The 13,148-nt window shown below is 38.8% G+C and overlaps 1 protein-coding gene across 1 annotated transcript in view; it reads right to left on the bottom strand.

Annotated features, from left to right (window-relative positions):
* Window positions 1–883: 883 nt before the first annotated feature.
* The window catches only part of IKBIP (IKBKB interacting protein), a 41,909-nt gene continuing 29,644 nt past the window's right edge, over window positions 884–13,148 (bottom strand). Inside the window, exon 3 of the mRNA XM_053718770.1 lies at window positions 884–2,318. Within this exon, the coding sequence (XP_053574745.1) occupies window positions 1,548–2,318 (771 nt within the window). The 3' untranslated portion in view covers window positions 884–1,547. The remainder of the gene's footprint in view (window positions 2,319–13,148) is intronic.

Here is a 13,148-nt window from a genome sequence, read left to right as displayed (position 1 = left end):
TTTAAAGGAACGTCTCTACTAGAAAATAAACTTTATTGGTGGTCTCTAGACATATCAGATCTTTCTTATTGTGTATATAACGTAACATCCTCATGCAAATCACCAAGTGTTTTTTTTTATTTTTATTGCTTTCTTTAAAAAAACGATGTGCTTGGTTTTACTGCAGACGATTCTCTTTCAAGTGAGTTGTCTTAGAGGTTTGTAGCTGCTAAGGAAGCAGAGATCCAGCTCCCTTGCAGCTACTTGGTTCAGCCCCTTTGTGACATCACCATGTGTGTATGTGGTGCCATCCGTCACCTATGAAGCCTGAGAGTGCGTCCCACTAGGCCACCAATGATCTCCAGCCTGTAATGCAGGGGATCGCAGAAAACAGCATTTTAATGGTGATCACCCTGCATGGCAAAAAGAGCTCATCAAGCGCCTGGCGATGTACATGACAAGCTGTAGCTCATCATACCCATAGACGACGTTAAAAAAACTTTCCAATTTACTTCTATTATCAAATGTGTTGCTCTCTTGATATCCTTTGTTTAGAGTAAGTGTGCAAGTGTCTGTAGCATTCTATGCCATCAGTGTTTATTACTATGTATAACATTGCTATAAACAGTATTGCAAACGCTGCTGCCAGATGACTAAAGACACGTGCACACTCCTGAGCTCACCTAGGATTACTTTTTAACAAAGGATACCAAGAGATCTAAGCAAAATTGCTAACTGAATAAATTGGAAATTGGTTTCAAATGTTGTGTTCCATCCAATCCATTTAAGTTTCATTTTGACTTTTCTGTTCATTTAACTATTTATTTTTGGATGCGTGACCTAAGCATAATCATTTAAAAATAATTACAAGTATTTTTATATTTTTCTTCAATCATTGAAGATGTACAAAAGCCAAACACATTTTATTTTGGAGATTTTATCAAACATTCTCAGTATTTTTACATTCTACACCATAGCCTCCTGTTTTACTTCTACAGCGTATTACATTGGCAGGGTTTGATCAGCAGTATAGTAGCACAGAGTAGGATTGTTCATAGTTCAATGGGTGATGAATCTTAAAAGGACGGTTATGTAAACATTAAACTTCTATGATCAGAAACAGCAAGCAATTTTAAACAAATGTACAATTTAATTATATTAGCAAATTAGTTTTCTTTTTTCGTTGAAAAGCATACTAAGGTAGGGCCAGGAGCTGCAATACACTACTGGGAGCTAGCGGGTGACTGGTGGCTGCACACTCTTGTTGTTGGCTCACCCACTGCGTTCTGCTAGCTCCCAGTAGTGCATCACTGTCCCTTCAACATACGATACCAAGACAATGACGCAAATTTAATAATATAAGTAAATTGGAAGGTTGTTTAAAATTGCATGCTCAGTCTGAATCAGGAAAGTTTATTTTTTTACTTTACTGTCCCTTTAATGTTACAGTAGAGCTGGTCGTAAGGATTTGACCTTTGGGGACACTTACATACCAGGTAAGTTGGATATGCATCACCAGGGCATATCACTATGTTTGCAATACTGTTGTATACTTTATTCATAAATTGTTATAGATCCCAAACTGCCTGATCAACTGAAATATTATTTAGTTTACTACTTAAATCGATAATCTGAGATTTCAGTGCAGTTAAATTCAGTATTTTCTCTTTTAACGAGACAATGTCTTTCTCTCTGTTCAACAAATCAGATGCCAGTCGGCCAATCCTTAAAGAAAGGTCATTTAATGCTGGTTCTAAATGAGCAAAGTCCTTTCTAATTGTAAAGATCTTGGGTTTTAAATCATTAACAAAATATACAGCCTTTATCACTTTAATTCTATCATTTTCTAAATGTTGCAGCTTTTTAGTAGTTTCACTAAAATTTCCTTTTAGCTCTGTCATTTTTCTTTTCATTAGATCTAATTTATCATAATTATTATTAACTGAATTCTTTAAATTGGTAATGCGGTCAATGCTCCCACCCAGCACGTTGCCAATATTCAGTATAGTTTTCTTTTCCACCTTTTCCAATTTGTTTTCTAATTCCTGCACTGAATTTCCCAACAAGGTGATGTCAGATTCAAAACCGGAAATTCGCCTGACGTCCGTCTTTACTGAAGCTATTTTTATGGACAGTTCTTTGATAATGGAAGTTGTTTTGTGTTCAATTTGGTCCACTGCATTTTGGAGAGTGGAGAGGTTTCCCTCCACCTGGTCCCTCTTTTCCCAAATATTGTTTGACCATCGGCCCATGCTGGAGATATCTCTCTGGAGTTGCTCTGTGTGTTCTGCGATTTGAAGCTTCTTCACTTTACCGATTGTGTCTTCGGTTGCTTCCAACTAAGATGGAGAGAAAAAAAAAATCATTAAATATAAAAAAAATCCCACTAAATATGGTGCAACATAAAACAAATGCCCAATGACAGACGTAGGTTTTAAATGGAAAAAAATAAAGAGATAGCAAACTTAAAGGGACACTGTACCCAAAAATTTTCTTTCGTGATTCAGATTGGGCATGAAATTTTAAGCAACTTTCTAATTTACTCCTATTATCAAATTTTCTTCATTCTCTTGGTATCTTTATTTGAAATGCAAGAATGTAAGTTTATATGCCGGCCCATTTTTGGTGAACAACCTGGGTTGTCCTTGCTGATTGGTGGATAAATTCATCCACCAATAAAAAAGTGCTGTCCAGAGTACTGAAACTAAAAAAAAAGCTTAGATACCTTCTTTTTCAAATAATGATAGCAAGAGAACAAAGAAAATTTGATAATAGGAGTAAATTAGAAAGTTGCTTAAAATTGCATGCTCTTTCTGAATTACAAAAGAAAAAATTTGGGTACAGTGTCCCTTTAAAGGGATAGTTAATTCAAAGTTAAACTTTCATGATTCAGATAGAGCATGCAATTTTCTAATTTACTTCTGTAATCAATATTTCTTTGTTCGCTTGGTATCTTTATTTGAAAAAGCAATGATGTAGGCTTAGGAGCCGGCCCATTTTTGATTCAGCACCTGGGTAGCGCTGGCTTATTGGTGTCTAACTTTTGACTAGACTATCTATCCCTTTATTAAATTAAACAGTACAACTGGATTACGTATATTTAACTAGGGTACAAAGCATACAATGCTATATCAATACCTTACATAGTGAAAAATCTCTCAAAACGATGGTCTCTTCGTCTGTAATTAAAAAATGTACATCTGTTCTATTGTAGAACTTTTTATACGCTGAGGCAACATTTAAATAAATCAATCTTCATGGTTTTCAGCTTTTCATTGAATTTTTTTACTATTTTTTTATTTAAAAAGGGAAAGCAAAAATTGAAATCCCCATATTTGTTTTCACACCATACTTTATGGTTTGTATTGTATGCATTATATATTTTGCCTGCTTTTCCTGCAATGTAACTGATACAAAATTGTGGTTTTCCACTGCCCCCAGAGAGGCTTTTTGTGGAGTTCAGAACCCTTACCCTGCAACATTTTACAAAGTGATTGCTTGGTTAGTGCAGGAGCTTGTTTATATAATATGCCACTATTTGGCCACAGCAAATATGATAATAAAACTATGCAACAGGCTTTTGACTGCAAAACAATACAGTTTTGTTAAATTATTTTAAAACATTTTGTATGATAATTTATTGAAATGCAGAGCTCCGTTGCTGATCCTTATTATGTATATATAAATATAAAGACACATGAAAGCAGAGGCGTAACTAGAAACCACAGGGCCCAGGTGCAAGAATCTCAGGCCCAGGTGCAAGCACAACTCAGGTTGGTTCACAACCTGAGCTGTGCTTGCTGATTGGTGGCTAAATGCACCCACCAACAAACAAGTGCTGTCCAGGGTCTAAATTGGCTGGCTCCTTAGCTTAGTAGCCTTCTTTTTCAAATAAAGATAGCAAGAGAAGAAAGAAAAATTGATAATAGGAGTAAATAAGAAAGTTGCTTAAAATTGCATGCTCTACCTGAATCATAAGAAAACAAATTGGGTTTACTATCCCTTTAACCACACTTCACAGTGTTTATTTGTTGGAGTCTTACAGATGCCTTTGTCTGTAAAAGAGTTAGTGCAAACAAACATTTCTAAATATACAACTGCCCATTCTTGGAGGAGTGTCTACGGTTTTAATCTCCTACTGAACATGTGCAAAAGTTCACCGACCATATGCTTATATGAGCATGTGACTGGCTGACATCTGTCATGTGGCACAGGGGACAGGGAAATGACAGGAGACTTGCCAGAAAAAAAAATTACTGCTAAAATGAAATGCAAAATGTTATTGCATTGCATTTTTATTAAGCATCTGTTGATAACGCAATTCTACTTTATTTAATGGCTGAATATGTTGATGACAATTGCTCATTCAAAATGGTATGCATACAGTTCACTACAAAAAAAAATAGTTACTTGTTTATGTTAAATATATTAATCCCTTGAAAGCGTTAAGACGTTGCATGCCATCCTAAAGGCGATGGGCTTAAACGCCTTTAAGACAGCATGGAACGTCCTAACTTTTGTGGCATCCTGCTCTATTCTGAAAACAAACAGCGTTTGATCCGACTGGGGAATGCCCCTAGCAGGCAGAGCTATTTTAGAAACACAAGATCAGATAGGTCAGTTCTGAAGGGGTTAATAAATGCTAACAAATAGTTCTCAATTATTGTAAAATATTGGTTTTGTTGATCTTTTTCAACACTGCTCAATTGCTGATAATCACTATGTAAATATAAATAAGACTTTCATATCCCGTTAAGCTTTAACATGTTGGTAATCAAACAAAAGGTTATGCATACAGTTCACTATGACAAAAAAAAATGTGGTTACTGGTTTATTTAATTTTATTAAGTAAACATTCATACAATTACCTTCAGAGTTTATTATCATTTCACTGTTCTTTATGGCAATTTTTCAAACTAGACATATTCTTCCTGACACAAGTGGTATGATCAGCCTCTAAAGTTGACTTCAGGAGGTGCACAGTAGCACTGCGGATATGTAGGAAAAGAAACCACCACAGGTCACCATGGAGAACACGGCGAGAGCTGGATATCGCTGGAGGCATCTTTGGGGTTGAGATTGATGCAGACAAGTTACCAATAGCTACATCTAAGCACTCACGGCCCTAACATGCTCCGCCAAGGCTATTAAATATGGAAACACAGAGAAAACGCATGGGGCTTTAACACAGAGGCACTACGCAGCCTATAGCATTATATAGTACAGGCCTACGTTTTTACAAGACACAGTGCACATGTCCTACGATGCCCTGTGCTACAGCTAACGATCCTGAGAGCTCACTATAGCAACAGGGGCACAGAGTAACAGCTTCACCTGCTGCTCCATCTACAATACAGGCTGCTACAGGGTGCCATTTTAAAAGTATTACTGTCTCAGAATTATAACATCCCAGGGACCTGGGTAACTGTTATTATTACCCAATGAACGCTACTACGACATGGTTGCCAGGCGTCTGAATAAAAGTGAAAAATCAGCTAAATCACAGATGACTGCTCATATCTCAGTTAGCACCTTCTTTCACACAACGGAGGCTGCTGTAAATACTATACAAAATACCCAAGAGTCAGAAGATACAACTGGGGCCACATATGATAATGCAGAATCCTGCCGGCCTGCAACCTACCTCACTCAACTACAAAAATATATTGCCAATCTACCTAACAAAGAGGACTTTGCATCCCTAAAAACCCTAATCACCTCCGAATTAGCATCTATGCGCAAAGATATTAACGACCTGGAAACAAGAGTGGAGGAGGTTGAGGATACCCAAACCACTATGAGTGATATGATGGGAGCCTTTGAAACCCATGCTGCGGTCCAAGCATCTCAAATAGAGAGCTTGCAAGACAAACTCGAAGATCTGGAGAACCGCAGCAGACGTTCCAACTTACGGGTGAGGGGCATCCCAGAATCAGTTAAAGCTGCAGATTTACAGGATTACCTCTAGAAATTGTTTAAACACCTCAAAGGGGATACAGATTACCAACCTCTTGAATTGGAAAGAGCTCACAGAGCACTGCATCCACCTCCTCCGCTGAACGCACCCCCCAGAGATGTTATTTTTAAATTCCTGAGGTTTGTGGAAAGGAAGACATATGGACTAAAGCGAGACAGACCTCGAAGATATCCTTCATGGAACACACTCTACAGATTTTTCCAGACCTTAATTCCCAGCACTATACAAAAGAGGAGGGACGCAAAATTCATTACCACAATTCTTCAAGAAAAGAACAAAGTATAGGTGGGGGTTTCCATTTAGTCTGGTGATTACCCATGAGGGACACACCTATTTATACAAAGCCCTTCAAGACCTAGAGGAGATTTCAAAGGGCTTGGGACTAAATTTGAGACCACCACAACCGCTGGACTCTTCCACCCCTGGCTCTACAAACCGACAGGATCTGAAACACCAAAAGCCCAAGGCACACAATGGCATAAGATCCAAGCTAAGAAATGCAAGGACAATACATGAACTAATCTTTGAATGGCCTGACACTTCCTAGATGCCTTTGTTTTTGTTAAGTTTTCATACTGTGATTCTGATCATTACTCTTTCTATACTCTTATTTTGATAATATTTCCTAAGAACATTTTTACTAGTAGCCAGCTGATGTTATCATGCACCATGCCCAAGTGGAGTGGATATATTGTTTTTGAATCCCTGTACATTTTAAGTGATTACATGTAGCTGGCAGTCTTTATCTTGTGTCATCATTAATATAAGTAACAAACTTACCACTCGTCTGTATCATATAGTTTGTGGCTTCAAGGCTACTACATACCTTCCCTGGGTTTAACAAAAAAACAGTATTATAAATAACAGTCACATAACAGATATTTAAAAGCATAAAGCTTTACAAAACAGGGGAAACACTCCAGTTACATGGGCTATGCATTTAAACTGTAAAAATTAAAATTCTACGATCTTTTCAGATGCCTGACTAAGCCTTGAGAATACATACAAAATCTCTCTCTTTTAGAATTCACAATCCTGTGCAAAATAATAATAAAATCTCTCTCCCCTGCTGCAAAGTCTATATAGGTCCTTCATGGGTACATCAGACCCTACATTAATCTCATAACAGCTAGAGTCTCATGTCCATTTGTCAGCAAGAGAGATAAGCAAACATTCTAATATCAGTTCAACATATACTGTGAGGAAGAGAGAGACATAAACAGTTAAACAGTAAAAAGAAATTAGTATACTTATACACAGTTTAAGCAGGATCCTGTATGATCCCTTCTTTGACTGGCTGGCGAGAGGTGTTCTTGTCGTTCCTCCTTGAGGGTACTTTTTGCCATTCTAACCTCTGGGGCAATGGACGCTCTTTGTGAATGGGTGTGTTTAGTTGCATCTTGGTGGAATCAGGCAGCACAGGTGGTTCGATATGCAGTTCTTTACAGATTGATGGGATGTCTTCAGGGCTGTTACATATCACTCTTCTCCCTTTCCACTGTATTTGCAAGTTGAAGGGATGCCCCCACCTGTAGGGGATATTTTGGTGACGAAGCTTGTTTGTGAGTGGTTTCATATCTCTCCTCATTTGTAGGGTTCTGGTCGACAGGTCTTCGAATAATTGTATATCTACTCCCCTAAATTTTATCGGGTGTTTTTGTCTTGCTTTCTTCATAAGCGATTCTTTATTGGCATAACTTGTGATTTTAGCAATGACATCTTCAGTTGGTCTAGCCCTCAGTGCTCTGTGAATTCTGTCCATGGCGTAGGAGGACTCCTCTCCCTCATCCATCAGATATGCAAATAAATTCTGAACATATGGCTCTAATGCTTGTTGAGATATTTCTTCTGGGATGCCACGCATCCTGATGTTATGGCGTCGGCTCCTATTTTCTAGGTCATCTATCTTATTTTCCAATTGAAGAATAGTATTATCTTGTTGTGACATCCTGTGTGAAAAATTGGATATTGCTGTAGTTTGGTGGGTTGATCCCTCCTCCAACTTTTCCACCCTTTGCCCCACCTCGTTGAGGTCTTTCTTTATGTCAGCAATTTCGTCACGTATGCATTGTTTCACTTGTTGGATTAAGGATTTAAAATCTGCCTTAGATGTAAGAGAGTTTAACAATGCTTTCGGGACTGTAATGTGGTCACCCAAGCTCTCTGTATCAGATTCTGAGGATGAGGGGTCATTTCTAGATCTGGATTCAGTGTCCAATGAAGTTTGAGCTTGTGAAGAGTCTATAGACTTAAAGAAAGTATTTACTGATGGTGTCACATTAGCTTTTTTCCTAGCAGGGCCATCCCCTTTATTACCTTTCTTCGGGGACATGTTTTCATACACCTCTACTCCTTTATCTACAATATGGTAAAATGTCTTTATTTTCACCACTTTACAAAGCACAGAGGTCAGATCCCAGTTATAGCACTTATCGCAGTCTAATCACAGCACTCAGGAACTTATATGAAAGCCTGCGTGTCCTTTTCAAGAAAAGAGGAGGTGTGGAAATAAATATGCAACCCTGTCACATTGTGGTCTGGAACATTCCAAAGCTTCTCTATTCTCTCTTCAATTCAAGAAAAACAAATTGTACATGTTATGGTAGAATTTTATCTTGCAATAAGTTTGAGCACATTTGCAGCTTTTACTTTAACATGCCTTATGTTTTCTTTGCTGCTGCGTGTACGCTGCCCCTAGCACAGAGCCTGAGTGAGTTGTGGCGCGGTATATATTATTATAAGTGCAGCGCCATTTTTCTTGGGTCTCCCTTAATGTAAATTACTGAGGGGATCTTTGTAAGTTTAAATAAACTTGCCAGAGTATTTATGGTGGTTCCAGCTCCTGCTGCATAGCATTATGTGTGTACTTTATCCCCACATTTATTTTACTCACTTTGGAGTGTGTTCTGGCTTGCGTGTCTGTGTGCTGGGACGCGGATTTTACTCCTCACTTATGTCTCCTTGAGACCGCTGCAATCTCTCACAGCAGGCTGTCTTGAAATGTCCCTCAGCCGTCCTTACACTTTGTCGCCCCGCTTTCAAGGCTTACCGCCCGTTGCTAGAAGGCCGCCGGCTCCGTTGCCTCGATACATGCACCTTGCAGAGAGGTGAATCTGTTCGGCAGCTATTTAATTTCGTCCCCCTGGGTTCTTAGGACCATAGTCAGGTTGGTCGGCTCCAAAATATAGGTCTGGATCGTAGGATTATATTGTGTCGCCCAAACTGTGTTACGGAGCTCAATCAGGAACAGCCATCTCGCTTGAGCGCTGGCTCCGCCCCCTGGATATATTGTTTTTATTTTTGTTTACTCTCCTTTAGAAATATAATTGTTATTGTTTTTTTGTCTTGTTTGTTTTTCATTGCAATGTGCGTTATTGTCTATTTGTAAATGTCACAATGTTGAACTCAATTACTCTCTTGTCACTAATAATCCCGACCACCACTCTCACCGCTGCTATGTACAGCTCTCACGAATACTCACAACCCGCCTACTGACCACCCCACCAATGGCGCATACTAACGCTTCCTTGAACATAATCACCATTAATGCTAAGGGTCTTAATAACCCAAATAAACGGAGTATAGCTATCAAAGACCTTCATAATAACAAAGGAGATTTAATCTTTATGCAGGAAACTCACTTCCTTCATAATAAGGAACCCAACACATTTCAGTACAAATTCGGGAACGCCTACTACGTTTCTAACCGCACCAAAACTAATGGGGTGGGAATACTGATTAGACGGGGCATACCATTTACATTGATTGACTCAGTTAAAAATTATGAAGGTAGATTTCTTGTTCTAGTAGGTAAATTATATAATACCATGGTGACTCTGGTATGTGCTTATGCCCCTAATTGTAATCAAGATACGTTTTTTTAAACTCCGTGGGAACTCTGTATTGGAAGTAAAAAAACGTCTGCTTCTTATGGGCGGCGACTTTAATATCTCCCTAAACCCTCGGATGGATAACTCTACTGGGATATCCTCTGCTCCACAAAGAGTAATAAATAGAATTAAACATTCAATAAAGGATATAGCTGTCCACTACGTGTGGAGGGTTCAGCACCCAGATGACCGTCAATATACATTTTTTCCTTCCCTCACTCACAATTCTCCCGAATCGACTAAATTTTCTTAGATGTAACCTGTATTTCATTAGCCCATATATCAGGATTCCAGTCAGCGGGATGGACAGACCACTCAATGGTCCACTGCTTACTCGAGTGGCCCTAGGCCCCAATGACCTCCCACTCTTGCAAATTGGATAATTCCTAGATCACCCACTATATATGGGGGGAAATTGAAAAAACATTACAGGAATATTTTTTACTAAACTTGGGCACAGTTTCAGATTTTAGGCTTATATGGGAGGTACATAAAGGGACACTTAGGGGAAAACTCCTTAGCACTAGGGTACATTATCGTAAACAGCAACAAATCGCCCTTCAAACGGCTCTTGACTCATTAACTGAATTGGAAACCCAGCTTATACTCCACCCGACTGACGAACCCCTTAAAGCGCAACTCCAAGCACAGAGAGATACCGTAAACTCTCTTCTTGATAAAGACTGTAAACAACTGGCCCTTAAACTACAGCAGACATACTATGAAGGGGTTTAACAAGTGTAGTAGAGTATGTGCCCGTAAACTTAAACGCAAAATTAACAGATCCTATATCCTGTCTATTACGAAATCTGACCAATAAATAGCTTATTCTACAAAAGATATTACTGAGGCTTTTCGTAGTTATTATGAATCCTTATACAATTTTGCTGACAATACTAAAAGTGACATCATTGAGTCCTTTCTGCGTGATATAGACATTCCGACAATCACCCCCGAACAACAGGCTACTCTGAATAACCCTTTAACCAGTGAAGAATTGCAATTAGTTATTAAGGATCTACCATTAAATAAGGTGCCTGGGCCAGACGGGTTTACCAATTACTATTATAAGACATGCCTCCATCTTGACTCCACACCTACTAACCCTTTTTAACTCCATCTCTGACTCAAACCTATTCCTTACCCAATCATTAACAGCATATATTACTTTCATCCCTAAGGAGGGTAAGTATTGATCTAGAGTGGAGAACTATAGGCTCATTTCTTTGTTGAATACAGACATAAAAATATATGAGAAGCTGTTAGCAAATAGGCTAAATGTCCTTCTTCTGGAGCTGATCAATGCGGATCAGGTCAGATTCATATTGACAAGAGAAGCGAGAGATAATACTGTCCGTGCTATTGATTTAATTGAGTATGCCACCACTCATCAGGTGCCTTTGGCAATCCTGTCAACGGACGCGGAAAAGGCCTTTGACTGCGTCTGTTGGCAGTTTCTAAGAACGGTACTGCTCAAAATGGGCCTAGGCCCCACGTTTGTATCCATAGTGTTTGCCATGTACTCATCCCCTACAGTTAATATACGGGTAAATGGTTGTCTTTCTGCCCCTCTCTATTTATAACGGGACTAGACAGGGATGCCCTCTGTCCCCACTATTTGCGTGTATCATAGAGACCCTAGCTCTGAAAATTCGATCACTTATAGAGATACCTTCAAGTCAATAACTTTTAACATAAGCTTTCCCTTTACGCGGACGATGTCCTATTCTACTTAACTAATCCAAGGCAATCTATACCTATTCTATTAACACATCTTGAAGAATTCGGTCGAGCCTCTAACTTTCTTATAAACAAACATAAATCAGAGATTTTGAATGTCACACTGTCAAACGACAATGTACAAATGGTTCGGAACCTCTGTCTATTCCGCTGGCAGAACCGCTTGTTAAAATATTTGGTTGTTTTCCTAGCTCCTACTATAGAGGAAATGTTTACGGCTAATTATACTGCCTTACAGACCTCTATTATTGCCACTCTGTCTTAATGGAGACGCAAACAGATGACTTGGATAGGAAGAATAAACGCCTTTAAAATGACTATCCTACCGAAAATCCTTAACCTATTTCAAACGCTCCCAATCCCCCTACCACATTCCTTCATATCTTCCCTACAAAATAAAATTGAATTCTTGTAGAACAAACAACACGCTAGAATTAATAAGAAAATGATGTGTCAGACCTTGAATAACGGTGGTCTTGGAGTACCAGACTTGAAAGCATATAGGAAGGCTATGACATCTCCAGAGAGTGGTGGATTGGTTCACAAATTACGACACAAATTATGGGTAAAACTAGAACATGACATAGCACACTCTATACATCTAGGAGCCCAATGCTGAACCCTGAGGACTCTGCCTACTCCACCAACCTACACCTCACGCATCATACAGGAGACCTTTTCGATCTGGGAAAAAGTTCTGGTTGAATACCCTAATATTTCCTCAACATACTCACCTCTGACATCACTAATAAATAACACTGAGTTTACCCTTGGACTTCACATACCAATGAGAATGATAAAAGCATTAGATAGAACACTGATGATGTGTCACCTAGGAAATGATAACTCGTTACAAACAAAACTTTCACTAGTGGATGATGGTTTTCTGAGGTTTAATAACTGGTTCTTTTACCACCAATGTTATATTTACCTATCCTTGCACCCTCAGAAACGTAATATGCTTAGGCCGTTGACCCCATATGAATCCCTATGCCACAAAATCACACCCTCAAAACATATCCTTTCCCTTATTTACTCACTGCTGAAACAGCCTACACTCGACTCAACACCATATTACATAGATAGATGGAATGATGAATTAAATGTAAACATTTCCTATGTTGATGCCTCTCGGATTTTCCAATCTGTGAAGAAATCCTCCTTCTCTAGTAAATACTTAGAACTGAATCTGAAGATTCTTCTCAGATGGTATTTGACTCCAGCTAGATGCGGCAAAATATATAAGCTCCCCTCTGTAAACTGTTGGAGATGTAGTGGTCCAGTGACCTATATGGTGGCAATGTCCCAAAATTGCACCAATGTGGTCCACAATATCGATGGAAACCTCCAAACTGACAGGGATCACACTCCCATTAGATCCCTGTTTATGGCTATTTAATAAGATGCCAAAAAAAAAAAAACCTCTCTCCTACACAACGCAAACTTATTACTATCACAAGCAATAGTTTTAAAATCCTCATTGATAGGCAATGAAAAAGCACTGCAGTTCCAACTATTGCCCAGTGGCTACAAGAATGTCACCATTTGATTCATATGGAAGA

Source organism: Bombina bombina, chromosome 6 (genome assembly GCF_027579735.1).
Source record: "Bombina bombina isolate aBomBom1 chromosome 6, aBomBom1.pri, whole genome shotgun sequence".
Taxonomy (NCBI): domain Eukaryota; kingdom Metazoa; phylum Chordata; class Amphibia; order Anura; family Bombinatoridae; genus Bombina; species Bombina bombina.
Note: the sequence above shows the minus strand (reverse complement) of the source record. Positions and strands in the feature narration are given on the sequence as shown.